Raw genomic sequence first — 27997 nt, forward strand, 5'->3', positions numbered from 1 at the left:
CAATGACCTATTTAATCCACATTTGTCATAATTATAACTACAGAAAAACTTAGAGAATTATTTAAATATAATCGCTCGGTTACTCGTATAACACAACAAAAATTATATTTTATTTTTTTGCTAAACTAAATTCACACATATTTTTCCAAATAAGACCTAGTTTAAGAAATTTTTGAAATACCAAATAAGTGGTGGTGTTAAAGCGTAACATACATAGCTCAACACAAATATTCCACTGTATTTCTAAAAATGATGTCGTCCATACAGCTAACGAAATTTACTTTCATTTTTTAAGATTGCAGTAAAGGAATAAATGGTCTGAGTGGAACAGTGTGATCAAATTTATTTTATAGTAATATTAATAAGATCTTTCATCTTGATTGCGAAATTAAAAAAAATTAAAAATACTAGATATTTTAAACATTTTTAAAATAATTTTATTCAAAGTTCGAAATGAACATTAAAAAATTTACACTGATAAATTTAATATTATTAAAATATACATTAAATACAACATGGTTGAAATAGAATACTTATAGAATAGGGCAAAATAGAATTTGATCAGTTATGTTATATTTAATGTCAGATCATACGTCACGGTCAGTGTTTTTCGAAAAGTTGAGGGTAAAATTATGTTTTTTTCGTTATAATTATCAATTTAGTTACACTCATTTTGTAACTTAGAGCGAATCAAGTCTTGTGCCGAACAAGCGGATCATTTGCCACAGTTACATCAAATAGTTTTTTGGGTTAGAAATACTTCTTCACTGTGATTAACTTTTATATTTAGTTGTGCAAATAAATACGTTTAAACATTTGATGAATATTACATATTAGGATCGGGCGTCATATTATTTGTAAGAGAAATACGAAAGATTTTTGTCTTGTGAAGGTAAAAACAATTTTATTTTGATTAAATCCTTAAAACTATTTTTCTCTTGGTTTCTATTAACATTTGAGTTCGGGTGATATCTTCTATAGGTAATAATGTCGATTTGCACTATCTACGTTCATTTTACAATACGTTAAATTTTGTAGTTCATACAGTAAACTTCCTTTCTTAATGTACACTTGATTCAGGACACCATGAATTCTTGGTATAGCCTAAATCGCTACTAAAATGTTTATGGCTTAATATTTTGCTGCTTCAAAGAATCCTTATTTTATTATAATATATATAAACACAATCTTTATAAAATTTATATCATTAACAATTTTACAACTTTTGTGAAGGAAGAAAAGTTTTGTGCAATCTATAAATTTGCACCGTTTATTTTATCCAAATATCCAATTTTTTTCAAATATGAAATTCCTATAGGATATAAAACATAAACAACATACATAATAATTAAGTACAGTTGTTATTAATCTAGAATACTAATGAAGAAGAGACAAGTTTTATCAGTATTAAAATGAGGGTAACTTATACAAAAAATACCTTCTAAAAAGCTGACTACTTGTCTATTGTTAATTTGTAAGATATTATCTCTATTTCTAATAAATATTATAGTGTAATAAAAAATTAGTACTCCATTTCTGCAATAGTATTATAATAACAAGAGATTGAAAAATCAGATGTATATTGGCTGCCATACATTAATTAACAGTCAATGTATGTCTCATATGTTGTAAAGTAATATATGATGTACCCAATCCAAAAAGCAATGGTTTCAAAAATAATATATAATGTCAAGACAATATTCTAAGAAACTGTTTTCAAAATTCAGATTACTACATATTATAATTAATTTATTTAGGTACACCAGCAGTACCCATAAGTTAAAAGTACATTAAAAGTTTCTGTATATGTTGACACCACATAAAGAATTTACTACACTCAACATTGTAGATAGATCATACAACATCAAATAAAAAAGATGTTGCATTCAAATAGAAAAAAAAATAAATGTAACATATTTCAGAATGATCATATTATACAGAGTGATAGTGATCTTGAAAACTATTATGCCACACAAAAAAAAGTAGTGATTTGTGATGAATAGTAATAAACACCATATTATAAGGAAGATAAAAATGTAAAATAGCATAAACAAATATGATAATTCTGTGATATTTGGGGAAGGAGGTGAATGAAGTGAGGCTATGATAAAAATTAATAAAAGATGAATAAAAATCCTGTCTGTATCTATATCTATATATTCAAGTCTAAATTGAAAAATCTGTCATGTATATATAACATATTATTTTTTTTTCAGTATAAATGATCTGAAATGGCGACCAAAGTGGATAATAATGATGATGACTCATTTATCATTTTGGGCACATCACCCTCAACAAGCATGACAGACCCACTGTTTAATGGACTTGAGAATGATTTTATGAATAAAGCGCAGTTAGAGGATGCAATGAAGGAACTCCCTGCAGAGGCATCCATGGCTTTTAAAGCTCATTTCCAAATAGGCGATAATGTGAGTAAATTTTATAATTTTCTACCCATTTTTAGCAAGGTATACATTACTGAAATATATTTTAGTTTCTTTATAAAATATAGTTTAACAGGTCTATTATAGGACACCATTCATTCTTCCAACTAGTGTAAATACTCCATTCTATGAGGAGTGTAAAATTATGAGGCATATTTTATTTAAAATTTCATGATAAAACCATTTGGTTATAGATTTCTATCATTATAAGCAAAACCTATGTTTGTCTGTTATGGTAGTTTTAGAGGAGAGACCTGAGATGGATAAGCAAAGCATAAAAACTCTACCCTCAAGGTAGACAGATGAGATTAAGGTTGACAGAAGACTGAATGCAAACTGTCTTGTTGGAAATCTTTGGGGAGGCCTATATCTAGCAATGGATGCCATATGGCTGATATAATGATAATGATATCAACCTTAGTCATATCGCAATCAGATAATTTAGCTACTTATGTATGTTTCTTTAAACGAAAACTGAAACTTATTTTCCGGTGACCTTAACATTGTGAACAGAAAACTTTGTTAGGGTTGTCGGAACATGCTAGATGCAAGACATTAATCTGGTCTTGTTGAAAATCTATGATGGAGGTCTATGTCTACCAGTGGACATTTCTTACAGCTGAAAATATGATGATAATGTTCTCTCTGGAGCAAAATATTTTAGTTGGGATTGATGTGTTGTTGTTGTGTATTTATAACAGAAAATTACAAATCATCATTATTCTGTGTCAGAAATTAATAGTTTAATTATGTAACCTAATACTTTCAAAGAGCTGGTTAAAATTTGGGTGAAATGAGTGTCTAATTCCAGCTTCGAGTCATGGTTCAGTTTTTCGCTGTACCTTGAAGATAAAAACCTTATGCATTTCGTATGACAGCCTAAGATTGGATCACCTCTCCTACACCCTTTAGTCCAGGGTAAGGGCAGGTTTCTACAACTGTTACGGAATAATTCACTCATGAAATTGACTGCCGTTGGGGTCAAAAGGTTACAATTACAGGCCAGAAGACACTGTGTGGATAGACCTCCACTAAGTGGACCAAAGTTGTAGTCAAGTTGTGTAGTGTTGATGTGGGTAGTGTGAAATTGGTTATCATAGCGATATTTTGGAATAGCCTATTCCTTTCAGTGGGTGTTTATCAACTGATATAATGATATTGATCTACCAAAAACTTTAAATATTTTCTACAATAGATATTTTGTTAACAAAAATTTCATCAAACTTTCTCTTTTATTATTCATAGCCTCATATTTATGATAGACTTTATCTTATCATAAGGTGTAGAGACTGGCTATATTAATATATGTTATGTGGTTTAAAAAAATATATAACATTGCTATCTACCTCAAAATGAAAAAGATTAAATCTCAATACACATAATTATAAGTTTTAAAATTATAACTATTTTATATAAAAATGAATACGGTTTTATAATGTCTGAATTATTATGTAATAAATTTGGTTAGTTTATTTAACAACAAAAAGATTTATTTTATGGTTTTTAAGAGTGATTTGCACAAACTACTAGATTAACAGAATTCCAAAAAGTTAATTAATGCATAAAAACAGTTAGTAAACTCGGGTTATCCTGATTTAATTTTCTGAAAGCTTTGTTCTGGAGTATTTAGCTTATCACTGTTTAACTAATGATAATGACTTAAATCAATATAGAATTGTACCCTTGTTTGAAGATGATTTTATTATGTATAAATTTATTTGGAAATAAATTTTTATCATTGCTTTCATGGCAACTCCTTATTGTGTATAAACAATGATAATACTTTAATGACGTTTATTTGATTATCAGGTGGAAAATCTTTTGTAGGATTTGGTGAATCATTTTAATTTTGGAATTTTGGTAAAAAAAATTTAATATATTTTTTTAATTTTAATTTTACGTCATGAATACTATTTTAAAAAAAGAATTCTATAATGATGAATATGACTTTTTTTTCATTGATCTTTCAAAATTTAGTTCTAATCGACCGTTATATATCTACTATATTGACACACGGATTCAAGACATTCATACACGGTTGAAGTTCCAACAGGTCTAAGCGTTTTGATAATAATTTTATATTGCGAATGCGAAAACCAGATGACATCTAAAGACATCGTGTAGAAAAGACTTGTTATTTCGTGATCCATCCGTAACAGACTGAACCCGTAACACGAGAAAACTCGTGAGGGATTCTTCCTGTGAAATTGTTCATGAAATGTCAAGGTATATAAATACATTAGGTTATATTTCACAGTGAATTATCTTTATATCAATACGATTGCTGAACAACTGATAAGGATTTCATATTAGTTTGTTTTACTCAATGGCGGGACTTCACCTCAGAGTTGCGTACATTCGTGTGACAAACTCTCTATAAATAATTTGTGCTCTATGTCTATGACAGAGAGTTTTATACTGTCGCTTAAGACATTTGCATGCGACAGTACAAAGACATTATTCGATATGTTTTTATTACAACGAACGTACGGTTATCATATAGGATATATACAGGGTGATTTGTTATAGATGTAAAATCTTTAAAGGGGTGTCAATTAATCTGTGGTACATCCTATCTAAAAATCAATGTATACAGAAATAAAAAATGGCGGATTTTTCAGGGAACAAAGCATCTTACAAGAATAAATGTAGATAATTTTAATTATAAGATAGGTTTTTTTGAATGGAATTTGGAATTATATAGCTGGTTGTGATGTTGAATGATTAAAGGAACTGTTCACAAGTTTAGTGACGCTTGGGTTGCCGTTCTAAAGTGAAATTTGACACTATGCTTTAGCTGCTTTTATTTATTAATGAAATCATTGAAAATTGTCTTGTCGCATTTCAGTAAAATTATGATTTAATTATAAATAAATGTAACATATTTCAAAGTGCATACATTATACATGATGACTAAAAATTGATGGAAAAACCTTTATAGCGTTTTGCTGGCAAATAAGGTATACATAAAGTCTTTAAAACTTTTACGCTTTAAACCAGGGGCTAGCAACCTTTTTTGGTCGAAGGGCCGCAGTTTTAAAAACAATGGGCCATGAAAAAAAAAGTATATATTTAAGGTTCAAACCATGTTCTAATCTAATTTATGTTCGTAATCAACCGATTTACAACTAATTAGACACTTTTATTATCTTTAAAGCCTTGATTCTAGCATTTAAAAAAAATACAAAAAGAAATTAAAATTTACTTGACTCGAGGACCGCATGCGGGCCGCGGGCCGCGGATTGCTCATCCCTGATTTAAATCAATCACCCTGTATAACTTTTTACTTTTAACTGGCCTGCATCCAGTGTCTTCCAGCGACCATAAGGAAAGTCTATCCAATTTTTGGGTGGAGATCCTTTGCTTGCCGTTTCGTGATTTCCACTCAAAAGCCCTACTACCATTTCAACTTACGAATACGCTGGACTATGTCGGTTCCTTCTGGTCGTCTACTTCATCAATGTCTTCATTATATTATTTAAAAATCTAAATACGCTGTACAGTACCCGGCAATAAATATTACAATACATATGATACATCGACCTTTGAAAAGAGGCAATCCGCTAATTTCGGCTTAGTAGAGCGTTATCTCTGTCGCACGAAATACGACTGACAAAATGTCACGTAGGCAGTGTGCGACAGAGATAGTGCTCTACGAAGCCGAAATTAGCCGATTGTCTCTTTCCAAAGATCGATTTGCAATATTTATCGCCGGGTACTGTAGACTCCTAGTGTGTTTATTGTATCTATTGTCTATAATTAATGTCGGAGTACCCACATGTAATTGTTTTGGCGAATTTCTAGTTAACTAAATATATGCTGACTGACCAGACATTTCACTAATTTCATGAATAATCTCGTAATACCACCAAAGAGGATTTTGTGAAAGAAAACCTCCTTTGTGACCCTTTTTCGTCCGATTACACCACAAAGGTAAACAGTTATTCAAAAGTTTTTTTTTAAATTTAAGTTATTTCCATGTATTAATCTTTATATTCGAATTAAGAACGATTTTTTGATAAATTGTATTTTATACAGGGTGTTTAGTTTTAGGTATTATAATTTTAAAGGGGTAAAAGTATAGCTCATTTGTCAACAAAATACTTTAAATCTTTTACATCTTATCATAATCACAATGTATAAATTTATTAACCTGAAATATGTCACATTAAGTGTTTTTTTTTGTGGAATGCGATAAGCCGCAACTTCTGGCAGTACAAAGTCAGCAAGGACAGTATAGTAAACAATAATTATTTTTAATATGTAGTAATCTGAATTTTGAAAACGCTTTTTTACTATATTATCATTACGATTACTTCTGAAAGCATTGATTTTTAGATAAGGTAAAATAACTATACGTGAATTGAAAGAAAATGTGCTATGCGTTCACTTATTTAAGGCTTTTAAATCTATTACCAATCATCCTGTAGATAGATGGACCACGATGCTGTCGCGCACTGAACACTCGCTTGCTCATTAGTTATAATTAACAGGGAGTTCCCGTTGAAGGTAAGATTTTAAGGGCTGTCTACCCTGCTTTTTTAATTATTATATTTCCTTCTTAAATGTCAATTTTTTGACATCTAACGAGTTGTTATAAAACACACAAAATAATCAAAATTTCGTCTTGATTACATTATCATCGTCATGTCAGCTGATAGATCCTCACTGCAATGCATGGGACTCATGATGCCCGTATCTAGCAAGTTCCCGTGACCTTGATTATACCGCCTGTTCACCTATGGAGGTGGGGCTGGGCTATCCGCGTCTCGTTTTCCCCACAAGAGAACCATCAGCCCCACCAGCTGCCGGTTGCACGGGACACGTGCCCCGTCTACTGCCACCTCGTACGAATTCTTCGAGCTACTTCGGTGATCTTGGTTCTCCTGTGATCTCATTTCATTTTTACATAAAATATTATTATTTATCACGTTCTCTGCCATCGCGGTCAGTGCTGGCCGACAGTGAAGTTTCCTTTTAGGCCTATTAAAAATCTATTTAAAATTTTACAAAATTGTTTTTTTTTGCTTAAATACTTTTATCTTTTACTTAAATATTACTTGGTTATAATAAAAGTCAACTTGAGCCATTATTTATGGAAATAATTAACATCAGTCAGCATTGACCGACACGGCTTGGACACGAAACTGCGTTTTTTTTTTCGGCATAGAACTTGTTATATATGCTTAAAATAGTTCAGGTTTCTGTCACGTGGTTAAAGTTTCTTATATATATGTGCGGTTTTCGACTGAACCGATTTATTTTGTCAAACAAAATATCCACTATGTCCACTTATGAGGAAAACAAAATATTTAGTCTTTGACAACCCTAGCTGTATAGGATATGACTGACATATAGTGCATACATTTACGTGTTGAGAGGAACAGTCAATTGTGTTATATGCACCGTGTTATTTCTTCGAATTCAATCTTCTTTTCGTTCTAAAAGGGTATTTATATTTTTTTTTAAATCACGATATAATCTGTATGTTTCCAGACTTTGAGTGTTGATGTTCACTCGGGAAGGTAATTATTGTCGCGGACTCTTTATAAAACTATATTTGTAAAGAGCAATTGTTGAGTTTCTCGCAGGATTTTAGCAGAACTGCCTTCCGAGATGGTTCTAGCTTACTGTAGGCGGAACAATGCCGACATTTTATGTTGATTGACAGTTCGAAAGTACTTGTAATAGACTATTCGGATGAAGAATATTTTGATTGGTTAGTTAATAAATTAAAAATATCTTTTACCATTAGGGCTATCAGGCGCTATCTGTTCAAATATTGATTCAGTTTTCGTTCATTTTCATATGAATAAATGAATATTTGTTTATAGATATCTCTAACCAGTTGCTAATTGTTTATTCAATTGTACCGTTTAATGGCATCTACAGTTGTTGTCTTATCTATTTTATAACTATCATTCTGTTGGGAATGTATGTTACGTTTGTATTAATTATCTGTGTAACATGTATTGTTAGAACGTTTTCGAAACGAGAAAAAATATAAACTTGACCGGCTTCAGAATTTTTGACATTCAAAGTGCAAAAAAGGTTTTATTATATAAAATCATTCCAGTCATGTATAATCGTCAGTTTAAAATTGAATTCACGTTAGTTCATAATGCGCTATCTACTGTGAACTGAATGAATTAAAAAGAAAAAAACATTTTCTTTAAAATTGGAACACTCTCCATAAATCTTTATGAACATACTTTGAAATAGAGAAATATACTTTTTAAACGGTTTTATTTAGTTCGACCCGTACGGAATTTATTTGGATCAAAATTAGAAATTTAAATTTAAGCACCTTCCCGTTGTCAGATTGATCTGAAATTTGGTACACACATTTAATTTAGATGACAATACAATATAATAAAATCAATAACATTATAAATCTAAGATGGCCGTCAAAATAAAAGGGCGGATTAAGTATTTTTCCTTAACCCCCTCAATATGCGTATCAAATGAAAGGGCTACACTAGTAAAACACGATGATTATGTCAAAATTTAGAATTCAAGATGGACGCCGTTCCAATATGGCGGACTAGGTAAATATTTTTCCACAACCACCACAACATGGGTATCAAAAAACCGTTTAACTTAAAAGTTTTTTAAATGTATTTATTTGGTAGACATGGTACGAGCAGTCGTAGTTCAGTGGTAGAGAACTGACTCTTGCGATTGTAAATCGTAGGTTCGAACCATTGGATACAATTTTTTATATAATTAATACTTTACAACAAGTTACCAGAGAATGAACAGCCGGATTCTCTGTGTACTTTTAATACCACATTATGATCGCCAATCTATTTGCCAAGTGTGGTGATTATGGTATATCCTCCCACATACATCTTCGGGAGAGGCTTGCCTTGCAGTGGGCGTTTATGAGCTCTAATTATAACACAAACTAATGAAAATAAATAAGCTTATGACAATAACGATAATAAAAAGAAGGAAATAGTTATTGTTCAGTTTAATTGTTTTGTGTTGCAATGTTTTTAATAAAGCTTGCTCAAGACGATTGTAATAAAATATGATGAATGCAATAATTAAATCAATAATTAATCCAACGTCATTCCTAATTCAAAAATATTTCACAAATATTTTAATTTTAAATTTTGAATAACGCTACATCGAAGAGGTTAACAATTTCTGCAACCACTTCGGTACGAGGGTCGACTATCAGGGGCGGTTCTAGCCCGTGTAGCGCCCGTGTGCAATGACACCCTGGCGCCCCCATGGCCTGACCCCCCCCCCCCCCCGCGGCTATAACTATTAACTTTGCCGTCGTAACAGGAAAGCTTTTTCATATTCCAACAAGCTATTTTATAAGTAGGTATAGCTTACAGAATGGTGCTAGTTACTGTACTAAGCGTCGAACCGCGATAGTTCATGTTTCGTATTGTGTTTTAATTTTAATGGACAGCGATATAGAAGTGAAATAGAAAAGAAGAAGCGAAATAGAAAGGGGGCGCCACGGCGCTCCCTGAGATGCGGCACCCGTGTGCATTGCACACTGCACTATAGGTTAAGCCGCCCCTGTCGACTATTGTCGACGGCCATAGGTAATTGGCACAGACGGCTCTTACCTGCCGCGACATAGCCCGTCTTGCTCTTTATCACACTTGTGATGAGAGTGTTTTACATCACAAGCAGATACTGATAAGCATTACGTTCACCCAATCTTATTATAATAAACTTTAATTGAAGAGGTAGGTTAGTTTCGTGGTGGACGAGTATAGTCGACGCTCGGCCCTGCGTTCATATTAAGGACGTCGAGTAAAATCGACGCTCGGCTTTGTGTTTGATTTTGTCGTCGATGATCCGTACTAAAGTGGTTAAGGAGGTTGTTACAGTATGTAATTATAAAAATATATATTTCGTAGTATATACTGGGGGCGTAGACGCGACGTAAACATTCAGTGTTTTGTTTAATAGTCCGAACGACAGTCTCTGTTGTGTGCAAGCGGAATATTCCGCATGGAACCGCGGAATAATGGTGTTACATTAAATTAAATAATACATAATGATTAACAATTTTAGTAGATGATTGGTGATGAAGTCACTCTATGCCACGAGACCTGAGAACATATATATATATATGTATATATATATATATATATATATATATATATATTGTCCTATTATTGCGTATTTTTTATGTTCGTGGCTTCTTGGTGGAATATTATGATAAAGTGAAAGTATTTTAAATGTCAATTTTCATTTTAAAACTTACGTTTATACATATTAAGATTAACCAAGTATTAATGAGCCAAATAATAGTAAAAAATGCCCTCAAATAACATGGAGATTATCCGCGTTATAGGAAACCCGTTGTACAAGGCGTTTGTACAACTCGCGTCTAACTTTTCTTGTCGAAGGGAGATTCAATCCATCATAAAGGAGAAATGGGATTTTACAATACGTTTACACGTAATTTGTGTTTTATTAAAATAAATCTGAAAAAAAAACGAAAAAATATTAGGGAAACAACTATACGAGGGAATTGAAATCAATTTAAAAACGCGTTATAAACGAATCGCGTTGTAGGGGAGATTACTGTCATGCCTTTTAGCTGTTCATTAGATGTATAATTAATATGTTGATAGGTTAAAAGTTAATTATTGTCAAGTACTCTTATAAAACTATGCTTGTAAACAGCAGCTGTTGAGTTCTCTGGCTCTTCTGAGCTGGTGGTAGCTTCCTGTTAGGATAATCAAGCCGTCATATAATGATTGATGACGAGAAAGTGCTTGTAATATACTATTCAAATAAAGAATATTTAGATTTTGATTATAAAACTGAATAATTCTACAGCCGTCACCAGCGAGCATGATGGTGGCCAGCACTATCGTAACTGACGACAGCAGTATCGAGCTGCTGCAGAAGCGCTTCGGCGAACTTCTGGACGAGAACGTAATCCTGAAAGAGACCCTCAAACAGAACAACGACTCCATGAAGGAACAGCTCCAGCTGATAGCCTCCTGTCAAGACGATATGCTGAAGACTCACAGATTACACAAGGAGAAGTTCGACGAAACTAAGGAGTTGGTGGAGAGGGTAAGTTGTTAATCTATTACGAAATTCTAGATTAGATATTAAAACAGATTTTGTGTGGAATATATTTTTAATAAACATCTTATAGGAAGACTAGCTGATCCCGCAAACGTTGTTTTGCAAAAAAAAATTAATATTTCAATTTACAAATAAAAAATAAGGGTTGATCGTAGAGGGGTGAAAATTTATGGTTGTATGTATTCTTGTATGCTGTATCATAAAAAAATAAAAACAAAAAATTTTGTTAAAAAAATAAAAAAAAAATTTTAAGTGTGAACAACCTTTATCACTTAGGGGTATGGAAAATAGATAGTAGCCGATTCTCAGACCTACTGAATACGCATATTAAATTTGGTAAAAATCAGTCAAGCCGTTTCAGAGGAGTTCAAGTTCGAACACCGTGACACGAGAATTTTATATATTAGATATATATGTATATATATATATATATATATATACTAGCTGACCCGGCCACGCGTTGCTGTGAAAATTTAAAAAGTGGAAATAATTGAATTATACGGTATTTCGTTCACTACAAAATAAATTTAATTAATTTTATAGCGTCAACAACACGTGGTAATTATGCTGTTAAAATGTAGCTTATATGACACGTTCGTAGATTTACCATAGCAGCGCCATCTATTGATTACTTACTCAACCCAGTCGAAAGGTATCGACATCTGTTAGAATCATTTGGAGTTAACAGATAATTGTGACTGTCAAATAATAACAGACAATAATTAGCAATAAATTAAAATTGCGACTATAATTTGAGATTTAAACTATCCTATCTCTCAAGTTAGATCGAACTGCACATGGTGTGCGAATTTTATTATAATCGGTTAAGTGGTTTAGAAGTCCATTGAGTATAAACATTGTGACACGAGATTTATATATATTAAGATATACATTAACTGTTTGATTGCTACGCGGCACAGAAGCTCTGTCATATTTTGTCTCTAAAAACGCGACGCAGCGCTTTTGCGCTGAGAGTTTCAATGTGTCTTTGTTACTTCCTGAGTGAACGAACGTCTGGCCTCATGCGCGTTTTGTACCACTAGTCATTTTAAAGTAAATTTTTACAGTGATTATACATTATTTTAGAAAAATAACAATGTCACGGGCTATTTACTCGGACCTTGATTCGATAGCTTGTGATTCGAGGATGGTGAATGAACAGACGCAAGTAGTGATGATAGCATTATTATTACTCGTCAAAGAATAAGACGATTTTAATTTTTAAATAAAAAAATATACATTTGTTTCTTTATAACACGATAATAATTGATTGATATTTGTCTAAATGAGAATGTTTTATTTGACAGCATCAATTCAAATAAATACATTTAAAAAACTTTTAAGTTAAACGGTTTTTTGATACCCATATTGTGGTGGTTGTGGAAAAATAATTACATAGTCCGCCATATTGGAACGGCGTCCATCTTGAATTTTAAATTTTGTCATAATCATCGTGTTTTACTAGTGTAGTCCTTTCATTTGATACCCATATTGAAGGGGTTAAGGAAAAATACGTAATCCGCCATTTTGTATCGGCGGCCATCTTAGATTTATAATGTTATTGATTTTATTATATTGTATTGTCATCTAAATTATATGTGTGTACCAAATTTCAGATCAATCTGACAACGGGAAGGTGCTTAAATTTCAATTTCTAATTTTGATCCAAATAAATTCCGTACGGGTCGAACTAAATAAAACCGTCTAAATATGTCCCGCAGTTTTAGTGCTTTATTAATAATCATAGAAAAATTTAAATATATATATATACATATTATATTTAAAATATTTCATTTTTATCTCTAGCTACGACAGGAGAACAAAGAGTTGAAGTTCGAAGCTCTACGGCTAACGGAGAGCGCTTCGCAAGGAGCTTCCAACAAGGAGGTCAAGTCCGGTCCATCTTCAGGCGTCGAGTTCGTGACTTCCCCCGAAGACGACACCATAAACAAGCTCACCGCGCAACTTGAACTTGTGGAGAAGCAAAGGCGACAGGTGAGAATCATTTCGTCATCGTTACTTTTAATTAATTTTTAATCTTTAGAGTTCGTCATTGAAATACAGGGTGAACTATAATGTTGAGTAGATTAAAAAAAAAACAAAAAAAATAAGATTGAACAGTTTTATTTATAATACTAGCTGATCCTGCAAACGTTGTTTTGCAAAAAAAAATAAAGTTTTTAATTAACAAATGTAAGATAAGGGTTGATCGTAGAGCGGTGAAAATTTAGGTTTGTATGTATTTTTGTATGTTGTATCATAATAAAATAAAAACCAAAAAAATTGTCTAAAAAATTAAAAATAAAATTTAGGGGTGGACCACCCTTATCACTTAGGGGTATGGAAAATAGATAGTAGCCGATTCTCAGACATACTGAATACGCATGTAAAATTTGGTGAAAATCGGTCAAGCCGTTTCGGAGGAGTTCAAGTTCGAACACCGTGACACGAGAATTTTATATATTAGATAGTAAACACATGAGCAAGCAGCTAAAGGTATTGCAAGTCTAAAGTGGCATTGTGCAGAGCACATGACTCGCGCACGTGACTGCCGTTGAAGACGAAAGGTTCTCGAAAAACAACTACAAGTTGGTAGACGTGGCGTGGATAGGCCCCTTTTAAAAAGATAAAAGATAAAATTCGTTAATTCTATATTTGAACTTTTAACAGAACTATTTATTTTTTTATCTATTTTATTTTTGACTCTATTCTGCTTCGCATGGTGTTATAGCTGTGTAGAAGCAAAAAGAAACAACACAAAAAAAATATCTTTTAATAAAGTTGGGTCGCCCGACGATAGTCAAAGTCGCTGCAGGTTGCCGAATGCGGGTAGAATAAGACCGGTCATCGTGGCGGCCTTTAAGAGAGGCCCATGGTTCGGAGTGGCCGTCTATCTGTTGACATGATGATAATGATAAAACACATCAACATTTTATTTTACCGAAATGACATCACTTGGCTGTGTGCCATCTAAATGTACACTCCAGTAAATGTGAATAAATATTAAGATAATAAAACAAAAAATTTAAATAAATGAAAGAAACTGAAGATAATACTGTAGTAATGTAGATATATAAATAATCTAAGTAAAAATGTAATACATTGTAACAATAAAATAGATCTAGTGCAGTGACAGAGGATAGGGTAGAAGGTGACGAATGAAAGGACTAAAAATAAATGAAAAATGTAATAAAGCAAACGTAACATGCAAAAAGCGAAAGGAGAGAAAAAAAACTGTAAAATAAAAAGAGAACTGAAAAAATTATTAACCCATGAGAGGGCCCGAAGGTCCCTAATAGCGGGGGCCATTTTAAAAAAAAGGTACACTCCTTGAATCTATAACGTAAATTTGTTTTACGGATCGCTAGTACGATGGCAGACAATTGTTCGTAAATATATTAGGAAGACCGGAATGTAATGTCGTTTCTGCGAATGTCGATATTTGGTTGTCAATTGGTAGCTCATTACTTACTTGGAAGACGTATACTAGTTGGCAAAAGGTTGTTGATAACGAAGGTGAATATACTGTTGATAATAAATAAAAACTTGTTAAAAATGTAGTCGTGTGAATTTAATTCTTAAATGCATGACTTTTATTTATATTTTAGATATATACATATCTTATAATGATAAGTACATTATAATGCAGGGAAAAATGGAAAAAAATACATACATATAATATTTTTATACTTAATAAAAAAAACCTTATGTTGCAGATATACAACACTATGCATTTACTGCTACTTATGGCGTTTAGGTAGTATGTTGCAGTTTTTCATCATTATGCATTTAAGGGTTAACTTAACAAAGCGACATTACTTTCTGGTGCCCCTAATAGTTTTTAAGCTAGGCAATCGTTGTTAGCTTATTGGCGTAAACGCAGCTCTTCAGGTATCCTCAGAAGTCCAGTTTCCGCTAAAAAAAAATGTTTTTAACTGCAAAACTCATTGGGAGTATAATATGTCGCTCCATCTTTTTGATAATTGACTCGTCTAAATTTGCAGTGGGGTTTTCTCAGAAAAGAGCGCATTTGGAACCCGCTTAGCCTTATGTTTGAATTTTTTTAATGGAATCAGGCGTTACCTTGCGGAAGTCCATCCTAAGTAAGAAAAGGACCAATATTTAGCAACTTCCGCACATGCAGTGGTAGTCGTGCAACAAAGTGCACCGCCGTACAACATTTGTGACGTTTTGTCAGTCGTGCGACAGAGATAACGCTCTACAAAGCTGAAATTAGCCGATTGTTTCTTTACAAAGTTCGATGTGCAATATTTATCGCCAGGTATTTAAGTACACTTTCTCATGTGTTACTTCACGGTAAAGCACGTGTTTATTTTACTTTAAACCTTCTTTCGAAATTCCGTAACCTCTTAATTGTTCTGACACGCGTTGCATTGCATTTTTTCACTATTAAAGATTTTCCGATTTTATTTACAGGTCATAGTTGAAAACGAGAAGTTAACCTGGCAGAAAGAATCTCTGGAGCACATTGCAGACGCAACATCTAAAGAGAGAGATGATCTGAAAGAAAAACTAAAAAAAGTTGAGGTGAGTTAATGTTAATCGTTTGTTTAATCTGTATTTATTAACTTTCACTACAAAAAAGGTTAAAATGACTATTTAATCTCTTTGTTTAATTTACTAATTCTATATAATTTTTTAAACGGTTTTATTTAGTTCGACCCGTACGGAATTTATTTGGGTCAAAATTAGAAATTGAAATTTAAGCACCTTCCCGTTGACAGATTGATCTGAAATTTGGAACACACAATATAATAAAATCTATAACATAAATCTAAGATGGCCGCCGATACAAAATGGCGGATTACATATTTTTCCTTAACCAAAATCAATATGGGTATCAAATGAAAGGGCTACACTAGTAAAACACGATGAGTATGTCAAAATTTAAAATTCAGGATGGACGCCGTTCCGATATAGCGGACTAGGTACATATTTTTCCACAACCACCACAATATGGGTATCAAAAAACCGTTTAAGTTAAAAGTTTTTAAATGTATTTATTACTAATTAAAAGTAGAAGTCAACACAGTAAGAAAAAAATATAGTTTAGATGCTCCGACCAAGTTAACGAATTAAAAGAAAGTGTAAAGAGAATCTATACACAAAAGCAGCAATGACTTAGTTGATATCAAAGCATAGTATGGTGACAATGACTTTTTATCATTTAACCCTCAAATGCATAATGATGAAAAACTGCAACATACAACTTAAAGATCATAAGTAACAGTAAATGCGTTGTGTAGTATATATACCACATAAGATTATTTTTTAAAAAAGAAATAAGTATAAAAAATAATACGTCTTTATTTTTTTTTCTATTTTCAGTGCATTGTAGTGTAGTTATTTGTAAGATATATATATTTTTAAAGTATAAATAAATGTCATGCATTTAAGGGTTAAATATATTATAAACAATTACTACAAGTTAGTTTTACTGTTCCTCAACTTTTAAGACTATTAAACATGAAACTTTGGACCTTGGTGTTGACATATTACTATGGAGCTATAAGGAAAAAGTTAATCATAAATGAGGAGTTTAATAAATAAATGGGGACTTAAAAAAGGTTGGGAAATTGGTCCATAATATAATGTATTTGTTTCAGTTGCAAATTTCCAACCTAGAAACCGACAATGCAAATGAGGTGAAAAAATATCATTTCATCATCCAAGACCTACGAGGCCAACTTAAAGCAAAAGCGGAGGTGAGCATAAGACTTTATTCTTTTGTGTTGCCAGCAGAATTAATATCACTAAATGTTGCCATACTATGCTAGCGTGTTTTTCTCAGCAGGTTCATTATACATCTGTATAGTTCCATGATACGGACATAGTATTTTTAATTAATAGGTTTAAGTATATTCAGGCGTTACTTTGCCAAAGTCCATCCTAAGTAAGAAAGGGACTAATATATAGCTACTTCCGCTATATGTTAGTCCCTTTCTTACCTTCTTAAATGGGTAAATTAATATTTTTTTCCTAAAACTCTTCTTTAAATTACTTATAAATATATGTATATAGACACACCCGCACACATACACACATTTACATATATATATATATATATATATATATATATATATATATATCTTTAACCAGGTGGATATCATACCTGTCAGTTTTTCAAAGATTAAAAACATTACTAGACTACCATTTGCAAAAAAGGCCTATTATTTAATAAACGAATATTTAAATGACAAGGATCTTTGGCAGCGATATCGCTTGTTTATTTTGATTTCATTTAGGCTAAATCTAATAGTGTATGTGTGAAAATCTGTATTATTAAACTATTAAAAGATGTTTTGTTGTGTAGTTTCTTTCTGTTCCTTCTCAACAACTATAACACCTAGCGAAGCGGAGTGAAAAATAAGATAGATTTAAAAAAAGTTTTGTTGAAAGTTCTTTTATCTTAAAAGTAATTTTATCTTATTTTAAGATGAGGGGTAACTGCTGGCAGTACAAAGCTTGCAGGGACAGATAGTAAATAATAATTAATTTTATATATATTTATGTGAAATATGATAATGCTAGTTGATTATTATTTCTTAAACTATTGATTTTTAAATAAGATGTACATTATTTGAAGCCCTTTAGAGCTTTTAATCGGTAACCAATAATTCTGTATATTTTTAAATTTTAAATAATCTTAATACAAAGTAATAGATAAGATTGATTTTAAATTATGTGTACAATACGTTACCTTTTATTTTTCAGGATAAAACATCAAAGGAAGAGATAGCTGTTAGAGATAAAATGATTCAACAGTTGGAAAATAAGATCTCAAATTTGCAGAATGAATTGAAAATGGCGCAGATAAAGATTTTAGATCTGGAAAATATAAGGGTGAGAATTTTTTTATGTTATTTGGGGAACCGAAAAGTAAAGTCGTTTTGCACATGTCTGTCCAGCTTCTGTTTTAAGTTCACAAACGCTTTCGCTCCATGAACTCAGTTCTGATGAAGCTGTTAAAGCCCCCGGGCTAACAGCATCAACTTTAATCGAAACGTTAAAATGAAATTTCTGAAATTTGATATTTTTATAACTTTTCTATAGCTAGATTTTAAACATTAAATATGGTTTTAAATTAAAAAATATAAATTTTCAAATGCTTTTTGTTACTATATTACATAACGTTGTTTTTCTGAAACTATTAATTTTTGAATAGGAGGTATACAATACATTATTTTACAGCAAATGAGCTATATTCATTCATTCACCTTTTTATAGCCTTTAAACCTATATCCAATCATACTGTATATGTAAAAAAATTATATTTTTCTAAATTGTTCACAGCTGGAATTTACACAGCACAAATCGGGCGTGTCTGACACGGTTAAGATGTACAAGGAACAGATTCAGGACCTCAGCACTAGATTAAAAGATGCGCAGACAACTGTAAGTAAATATTATGTTTTAAAACATCTTGTCATTTAAAAATAATATCATTATAGTGCTACCGAAACCACTGTACCGCGCCTTATAATTGTGCGGGGAGGAGGTCTGAGGAGAAAGAACATGGGGCGCCGCCGCGAGCCTTGACGGCGGACTGAGGGAACGGAACGGCCAGTACTCCCCCGCGAGTATACCCAAGGAGCGGTATAGCGATTTCGGTAGCACTATAGCAGAGATCAAGACTAGCCAGCAAAAAATACCAAAAAATTCAGACCTAAGAATTATGTAGGCGTCAATATCTGATAATACATCTCGTACTCTCGAGGCAGGGAAATATTTTGATGTATCTAAATAAGTTAATCATGGGTTTAATTTTCACTGGTTTATATTTATTGAATTTGTTATTAAAAAATATATATGGTAGTGTCGTCATTTTAGCTGACATTTTAACATACTGTTGGACCTGAAGGCTTCCCCCCGGTAGACTTCTAATTAATTGACAGCGAATGATCTGTACATTCACAACTTTTATTTACACTTAGAACGAATCATCCTGTATACCAGTATTTTCTAACCTTTTTTGTGCCATACCCCACCATACCCTTTTAAAAATTCTTACGCCCCCCTATATAACATAATTATTTATATCAAAGTGAAAGTATCAAACTTCTGCCGAGTCCACTTTCGAATAAACAATCAAATTGCGCCCTTGTGGGGCGTGGGCCCAATTTTGGGAAACACTGGCAGTGTACTACAATATGTTTACTATTTGGTATAACAACAACACATCTTTTAATAAAGTTTAACATATATTTAACCAAACTAAATCAAAATAAACAGGCTACATCTCTGCCAAGTATTCTTATCATATAACTAGGCTAAGACATGTTTTACATAAACTGATTTTATCTCATTTTATGTAAAACAGTTCGTTTATCTAAAGACATCTTGCCTTTAATATAATAATAATGCGTGACAATAATAAGTACGTGTAACACATCTGAAAAATAAAAAGGACACTTTTCGTTTGCCCGGAGCAAATGAATTTAATAACTTTGTATAATAAGGTTAATGAATTAGTTAATATTTGTTTATTTAAAAGTTAATGAAGATGTTTTATACGTAAATTACAAAGCAACAAAAATAAAATCATTACTAATTTTTACTAACCTAACTTACTTAAATTAATATGTTCTAGTTATATAAAAAATAACTCTTTTTTTATTTATTTGATTTAATAAAAATCTCATAACGATATTTTATATTCGCATAGATGTTCCAACCCGTACGTCTGTCGGTGAGTTCAGAGCCTGAGAGTGCGTCGTCGGAGTTCACCAGCTACGCGTCCAACGTGAAACTGTACGACAGGACACTCAAGCACTTGGCAGACTTTGTGAACGCTTTGACTAGTGGGTAAGTTCATATCACTTGGTGGAGTCAAGTCAGCAGAGAAAAAATATATAACATAGTAAATACCTGGAAATATAGCAGATATTTCTTCGAGTTAGTTGTTTTTTAGCTGGGCAATCGTTATTATTTTATTAGAGTAAACATAGCACCCGAGTTACCCCGTGAAGAATCCAGTGGAGTTAGACCTGGACTCTTGGGAAGCCAAGGAATTTGACCCTTGAAATGACATCAGTTTCCCACGAAACTTCTCAACTGCTAAAGACTCATTAGATGTATGGAAAGTGGCGCCATCTTGCCGGATCCTTGTGCATATTATGAAGCAATGCTGTTTTAAAATCCTTATACTGTTATTTCTTATACTCGTAGAGCACCATCTCTGTTCCACACTACCTATGTGACGTTTTATCAGTCGTTGTATTTCGTGCGACAGAGATAACGCCCTACGAAGCCTAAATTAACCGATTGTCTCTTTCCAAAGGTCGATGTGCAATATTTATCGCCAGGTACTGTACATTGCTGGCCGGCAATTTTACTGAAAATTTTTCTCGTGTCACCGGCCGGGTACAGTTTTTGCATAAATTTTATATAATTTATTTGAGATCGGTACAAATTGGTCTGTGTAACAACTAAATTAAAAACACCAATTTCAATAGTTGCACCAGGAATATTTAAATAATTCTCTAAATTTGGTGTAATATCATGTCAGTTCCACTCTTTCAAACCCTCGTCACTATCTGATGCTATTATTTTGTTACAAAACGCAAGTTACAGAACCCTCTAAACAATAAATTCTGAACCCTACGATCAAGAAGTGCCGTGAACACGCGTGATCTTGAAATTATTCATATATTTTTGTGTACGGTTCTCGGAAATTCTATCGTACTATCGCGAACTTACTAGAACCTTCTCCGTAGTATAAATAGGTGTACTACCCATGTCGACAGTTCAGTGTTGTTTTTCGAGTTATAAGATTAAGATCTACGATCATTGATATAAAGTGAGTGTTTGGACAGTGATTTCTTGAGCGATTCGGAAACTAAGTTTGGACTAAGCGAAAGTATACTTAGTGTTAGAGTGACCATCTGATTTGTGAATAAAGGACTCCTTGTGAACCAGTGGTATTTCATTCAGAACCCACAGTACGTAACAATATTTCTCTTTTAATATTTCGGTCGCCTAATATCAGAGTCGCTCTCTTCTGGTGCAGTATCATCTTCACAGTTACCACAATTTGATGCATAACCACTCGGACAATTAAATAAAGTGTCTGAAGATTCTTCGTAATCGTTTACTTATTTTTAATTTTTAAATAATTTTTGCAATAAATGATTTGGCGGCTAGTATAAGCGATAGAAACAGCTTGTATTATACTCACGAACAATTGCACTGCATGGTCGCCAACAGAAATAACAGTGATGGAATAAAAAAAAACATCACGAGTATACTCGTCGCGGGTCAGCAACGTGTTAATAGAGGTTGCTGTTCACACGAATTCGCGGAATCTTCAAAGGCTTTTCGGGCAGCAGTAACATATAAATCGCTGGGGCGAAACTAGGGCGCTGGAATCTTTTTTCTTGTTAGTAAAACGTTATCCAATAAAGTTTGTCAACCTGTAAATCATGAGTCGAAAATAAAATTAATTAAAAAAAAATTGTCGATCAATAAGAGTCCCGTTAAAAGTTAATCAAATTAATTTTATCTTGAATAAATAAAAATTCCTGTAAAGATTATTGGCGAATATAAAGCTCAACGAATCCGCTGGCTTGGTCACTTGGAGCGAATGGGATCGGATCGGAGCGTGAAAGTAGCGTACCTGGAAAAACCGAGGGGTCGAAGACCAGTGGGTAGACCCAGGTATCGCTGGATCGATCGCGTTGAGGCAGACTTGCGCGAATTGAATGTCAACCAATGGCAGACGATGGCGCAAGATAGAGGAAAGTGGAAGTCTCTCGCTTCGGAGGCCAAGACCCACTTTGGGTCACTGAGCTAGCGGAGTAGTAGTAGTAGTAAAGATTATTTGTAATCTGTGGAGATTAAAAAGTTTTTTTTTTTTTAAATTTTCAGTTTGTCGGACAGTCTGGTGCAGACAATAGGTACGGTGGCGAGCCTGTACGATTATAAGCTGGAGAGGGGGTCGGTGGACAGGTTCAAGTCCGGGCTCGCTGAGGTCAAGCAGCAGTTGGAGAGGCAGCATAGCTTCGCATTGAATAACGTGTAAGTGACCAAAAGGCAAAAGGTAGCAAAAGGTAGAAACTTAATGTTTTTACTTTTTTAAATTAACTTTTTATTTACAGATTTTATCAAAATATATACAGGGTGATGGGTTCTACGTAAACACCATTACAGTGGTGACTACAGGCCAATGTTGAGACCCACGCCTCACAAGGGAACTATTTGATTGTGAGGGGGGGGGGGGCAATTCGAAAATAAACTCAAAACTAGTTTTTTTATGGCCATACCCCTATTTTGTTTGGGACAGGGACTTTATTTACAAATAATTTTTTTCAGGGTTTTATCTTTATTCTAAACTCACTTTCATTCTTCATAATTTCTTGTATTCTTGCCTTTTATCCTTCACAATATCTTGCAATTTTTTTTGTTCTTTCATTCCTTCTTGCTTTCATCGCCTACAACACTAGTTTAACCCTTTCGCGTTAATATAAAAATTATGTATGTTACATAGGTGGGCGTAAAAATTTTAGAAAGGCCTTGGTAGAGCAGGGCATATGAAACGTTGGGTAACACATGGGTATAGACCATTTACTTGTCAAATATTTCTTGGCATATTCTTTCCAAAAATCACGGTTACAGGAATAATAAATTAACTTAATGATAATATAGTACAACTAACGTACAACAATAAAATCAATAAAGTCGTTCTCAAATTATGGCGTGAATTGAAATAGGTATAAATTTTTATATATCCATGGTGATTGTTTCTAGGTGTAAAAGCTTTAAACGGGTGAATATTTAAAATGCATTTGCTATCAATTAATATATAGTACAAAATTTAATGGTTTTAGAAATAGTATAACATAATAATAATACATATTAAAATTATTTTTATTAAATTATTGTTTTATCTATCTATCCCTGCATAGTAAGTACTCCTAGAAGTTATTGTTCCGTCGTATTCCAGCGGAGAAAATAAATTAATGTAACCAGAGTACTCCACATAGTCCAGTGATAGAAGATTGGAACTTGTAATCGTAGGTCGCAGGTTTGATTCCGGGGATATTATCTCATATAATTCAAATTTTATGTATTAATTATATTTATGATTGCTGCTCACAAACAAGATTTCACAGGATGGATAGCAGCATCCTCTGCGTACCATAATACCATTTAGTATATCCCCCCCCCCCTAGATCTTTGGGGGAGGCCTATACGGATCAGAGTGATTAAAAATAGGCGTAAATACTTTTACACCAAAAACCAATCAACTTCAATATCGAAAATTATGTATTTTTGAATAAAGTAAATAGGTCCTTTATCCTAGATGGAAAAAGTCATCAAACTGAGGCCTGGTGTTATATAAACACTGTATCCAACAACTGTCAATTAAAGCTAAACATTTACCTCTTAATCTTTTCACATTATTTGCACCCTGATTTTTGAGATTCATATGTTAATAATCGTAGATATTAAAGACCAGGTAACTGGTGTTATGTTTACTTTAGTATTTAGATATGTTAACAATATAAACATCGTGTATTTTCTATTTAACAGAGGCAAATTACGCGGTATGCTGTCGATCTTCGAAGGGATATTTAAAGACTACAGCGAGGTCCTTAAGAAGTCGTTGACTAAATCAGACAACGTGAGTCATTTTTATCCTTACATGTCCTTTTAATTCTACAAGAAAACTATATATATACACTAGCTGATCCCGCCAACGTTGTTTTGCAAAAAAAAATATTTTTAATTTTCAATTTAAAAATAAGGATTGATCGTAGAGGGGTGAAAATTTAGGGTTGTATGTATTTTTGTATGTTGCATCATAAAAAAATAAAAACAAAAAATTTCGTCAAAAAAATAAAAAAAAAATTTAAGGGTGAAGAACCCTTATCACTTAGGGGTATGAAAAATAGATGGTAGCCGATTCTCAGACCTACTAAATACGCATATAAAATTTGGTAAAAATCGGTCAAGCCGTTTCAAAGGAGTTCAAGTTCGAACATCGTGACACGAGAATTTTATATATTAGAAATATATATATATTTACACACACATACACTTGATAACTTCTTTATTCATTTTAGTGTCTAGAATATATGCCCACTAGAGCCTTAAGGTTCTGGAGTATAGCCCATGGATTGGCAATCGCAGCGTATGTCCATGCACAAAGTGAACAGGTGACTTTGTTAAAGTCGTCAAAAGACGCTAGATGTCGCTTTCAACTTCTCTTATCATATATCTTTTGGAGGAAGTTGGACTTTCAAGAAGTAGATGCAACAATAGATATCATACTGAAATGATAATGATCCAGATGTGCGTACGCTGGTGTGTTAGACCGTGTTTACATGTTTATTTATTTATTTACACTTTTATTGTACACCGTAGATAATAAGTAATAAAAGAAACAATTCATATAGAGGTACAAGGGTCGGTCTTATCGCTCGAGGCGATCTCTATCAGACAACCTTTGGATGAAAATGAGAGACTTGAAAGAGATGGCAGATTAGTAGGGCATGTATGAGTTTATAAAAGTAAGAAAGAAAAGGACCAATATATAGCTGCTTCCGCCAATGCAGTAGTAGTCGTGCAATAAAGTGCACCGCTCGCCAGCCCGCTGATAAATGCACATGCGGCAAACAATGCGAATTACACAACTGCCACCATTAAATCACTTAACAGGTGCCACACACAGAGTCACTAATCGGTGTAACACTACTCCTGAAGATGCCCCGTTGTGTATATATATATTGGTCCTTTTCTTTCTTGGGATGGACTTCCGCAAAATAGCGCCTGAATCCATTAGATATTTATAAACGTAAATTAAAAAAACAGGGTCAGCAGAACAGTAGCGGAGGCGTCGAAGCGTTGACGTCAGCGCTGGTTGCGCGCGGCCAGGAACTGCAACAGCTGCAGGCTGAGCTGCAGAAGCTCAGGTCGCGGCATGACGATGCAGAACTGCTGCGAGCACAGCTGCAACAGTATAAGTGAGTACTATCTTAAATACGCACACACACGCAAAAGCACTCACACACGTACTGTTATGAGTATCTGTTGAGAATAATTTAAAAAAAAAAATTTAACTATTCAGTAAAAATAAAGTGTTTTTTCTCAGGAAAATTCATTTTTACTAATATATTTCATAATAATTCTTTCATTCTACGAAGCCGAAATTAGCCGATTGTCTCTTTCCAAAAGTCGATGTGCAATATTTATCGACAGGTACTATACAAAAATATGATTTAATCGAAAATTTATAGATAAATACTAGCTGATCCCGTAAACTTTGTTTTGCAAAAAAAATTAAAAGGGTTGATCGTACAGGGGTGAAAATTTAGGGTTGTATGTACTTTTAATGACACATTGTAAAAAAAAATTAAGGGTCTATCACTTAGGGGTATGAAAAATAGATAGTAGCCGATTCTCAGACCTACTGAATACGCATTTAAAATTTGGTCAAGCCGTTTCAGAGGAGTACGGTAACTAACATTGTGACATGGAAATTTTATATATTAGATGAAGGTAAAAGGGATGAAATCAGAAATGAAGAAATTCGTAAGAGAATCAGGGGCACCGACGCAGTTCTAAGAATTGCTAGTCTGAAATGGCGGTGGGCGTGGCATATACCTCGTGGAACCGATGGCTTTTATGGCTGGAAGGTTCTCTATTGGAGAGAGCCTGAGTACACCACCTGTTAGGTGGACTGATGACATGGTGAAGGTGGTGGGAAGTCGCAGGATGTGGGTAGCAAGACTGGTAATCCTGGTGATCGTGGAAACCTATGCCTTGCAGTGGGCGTGTCATGTCTTGATAGATAGACATATAGCAATGACGTACAAGCTAACGTATGCTTCCTACTGCATCCATGTGTTCGTGTTTCGGAATCCGTTTCAGTTTGACTTTGTTGTAAGCTCTTCTTAGACCACGGCGCAGATGGAATTATCATAGTCATAAAATTAAGTTGAATTATTTCGTCATAAAAGGCTAAAAATCATTCTAGTTACTATAAAATTGGTCTGTACTAGCATTTTTGTCATGATATACAAAAGTAATGAATATATAAAGTGGATTGTAGTATTAAAATTCTTGGCTCGAACCTCGAACTTTAGAATCTGCGCAACAAAATGTACACATCATAAACTTACTTTTGAGATACTAGTGCAAGTAAAATAAATTGTCGCAGATGTGACTTCGAAGCGGAGAGAGAGTCGCGAGAGTCGATGGCGAGTGAGAAGGACAACATTCTTTCCGACCTCCGTAATGCTCAGAAACGCAACGTGGAGCTGGCGCAACAGGTGGGTCAAAGTCACTTTGGTACAATAGCATTTTTAAACCGTAAAGTGTTGCTATTAGAGGAGTGCTTCCCAATCTTTATTAATTCATATATCCTGTAATAAAACCTCTTTGATTACTAAATACCTACTCATAAAGATGCAGGTACATTCTAATCAGTGTTGTTTAGATAACTTTGCCTTGATATCTAGCTTGAGTTCGGAAAAAGGTAGAGAAAGTAGAGGTTGAGGTAGAGAAAGGAAGTATCGTCTCCTTAGGCGACGACAACCTGCGCCCATCATTCCTAGAATTCAGTAGAAAAATAGAGCAGACTCCAACCAGATTAAAATATCTAAAAAGATAAGATTAATAACACATATATATATTAATAGCATATATTTATATGTATATTTATATATATATATTTATGGCACTATGTACTGATCCACTCATCGTGATTTCCCTGAAACCTAGATACATTTACAGCTTAGATACATGATATTGGATAGCAATATTGCTTCATCTGAGTAGATGGGAAAACCTGATATATGACTCTTATCGATGTAGTTATGAATAAAGAAAAACAATTGTAAATAAGTATTTTTTATTACTACTCCTAGATGGAAGAAGTCCGCAAACTCAGTCCTGGAATCTACCGCACCGTCACCAACAAGAAAACGCCACAAAGCGCCTCCCAAAACTGTACCGCCAGCACTGCTGGCTCGCCACGTACCCCCACCACTACCACTGGCAATATGGTGAGTGGATTGATTCATTATTTGCAGTCAACAATTTATGGTGATAATTATTTTTTTTAAATTATCTAGTGTAAAATTTTTTTCCAGGCGCTATCTTTTGTTATAGAATAATATAGTCTTAAAGACTAGTATATTTGAATAATTTATATATTTATATATATATTCCTTGTTAATTCAGGGTTTGTAATTTTTTTTAGTTTATATGCTGTTGTATATTTTTATATGTCGTTATGTGAATGTAAAGGTGACGAAATATTTAAATGATGAAGGTCCGTAAAAGGAAAAAGCCGTTGGACACTAGCGAAAAGACGGAGGCGCCGCCAATCGCTGGCACTCCGCCCCCGCAGCGCTTCGTCTGCCCCGTCTGCGACCAGACCTTCAAGACGCTCATATTTCTCCAACAGCACGTTGATTCGTGTCTGTTGTGAGACTACCTTAAAAAAATTTTGC

The 27997-nt window shown here is 33.4% G+C and overlaps 1 protein-coding gene across 1 annotated transcript; it reads left to right on the top strand.

The window, feature by feature from the left end:
- The first annotated feature begins 594 nt into the window (after positions 1-594).
- Positions 595-27990, top strand: key (NF-kappa-B essential modulator kenny). The gene is made up of 15 exons (XM_068764187.1): positions 595-892; positions 2217-2429; positions 11262-11504; positions 13326-13514; positions 15957-16067; positions 17147-17245; positions 18255-18383; positions 18834-18935; positions 20206-20345; positions 22407-22556; positions 24072-24162; positions 25353-25504; positions 26701-26812; positions 27410-27547; positions 27817-27990. The coding sequence occupies exons 2-15, from the start codon at positions 2232-2234 to the stop codon at positions 27973-27975; spliced, it is 2013 nt and encodes a 670-aa protein (XP_068620288.1). The 5' UTR covers positions 595-892; positions 2217-2231; the 3' UTR covers positions 27976-27990.
- Positions 27991-27997: the final 7 nt, after the last annotated feature.

This window comes from Battus philenor, unplaced genomic scaffold (genome assembly GCF_028537555.1).
Source record: "Battus philenor isolate CCGP_79_NKW_IND1 unplaced genomic scaffold, ilBatPhil1.0.hap1 SCAF_19, whole genome shotgun sequence".
Classification (NCBI taxonomy): Eukaryota; Metazoa; Arthropoda; class Insecta; order Lepidoptera; family Papilionidae; genus Battus; species Battus philenor.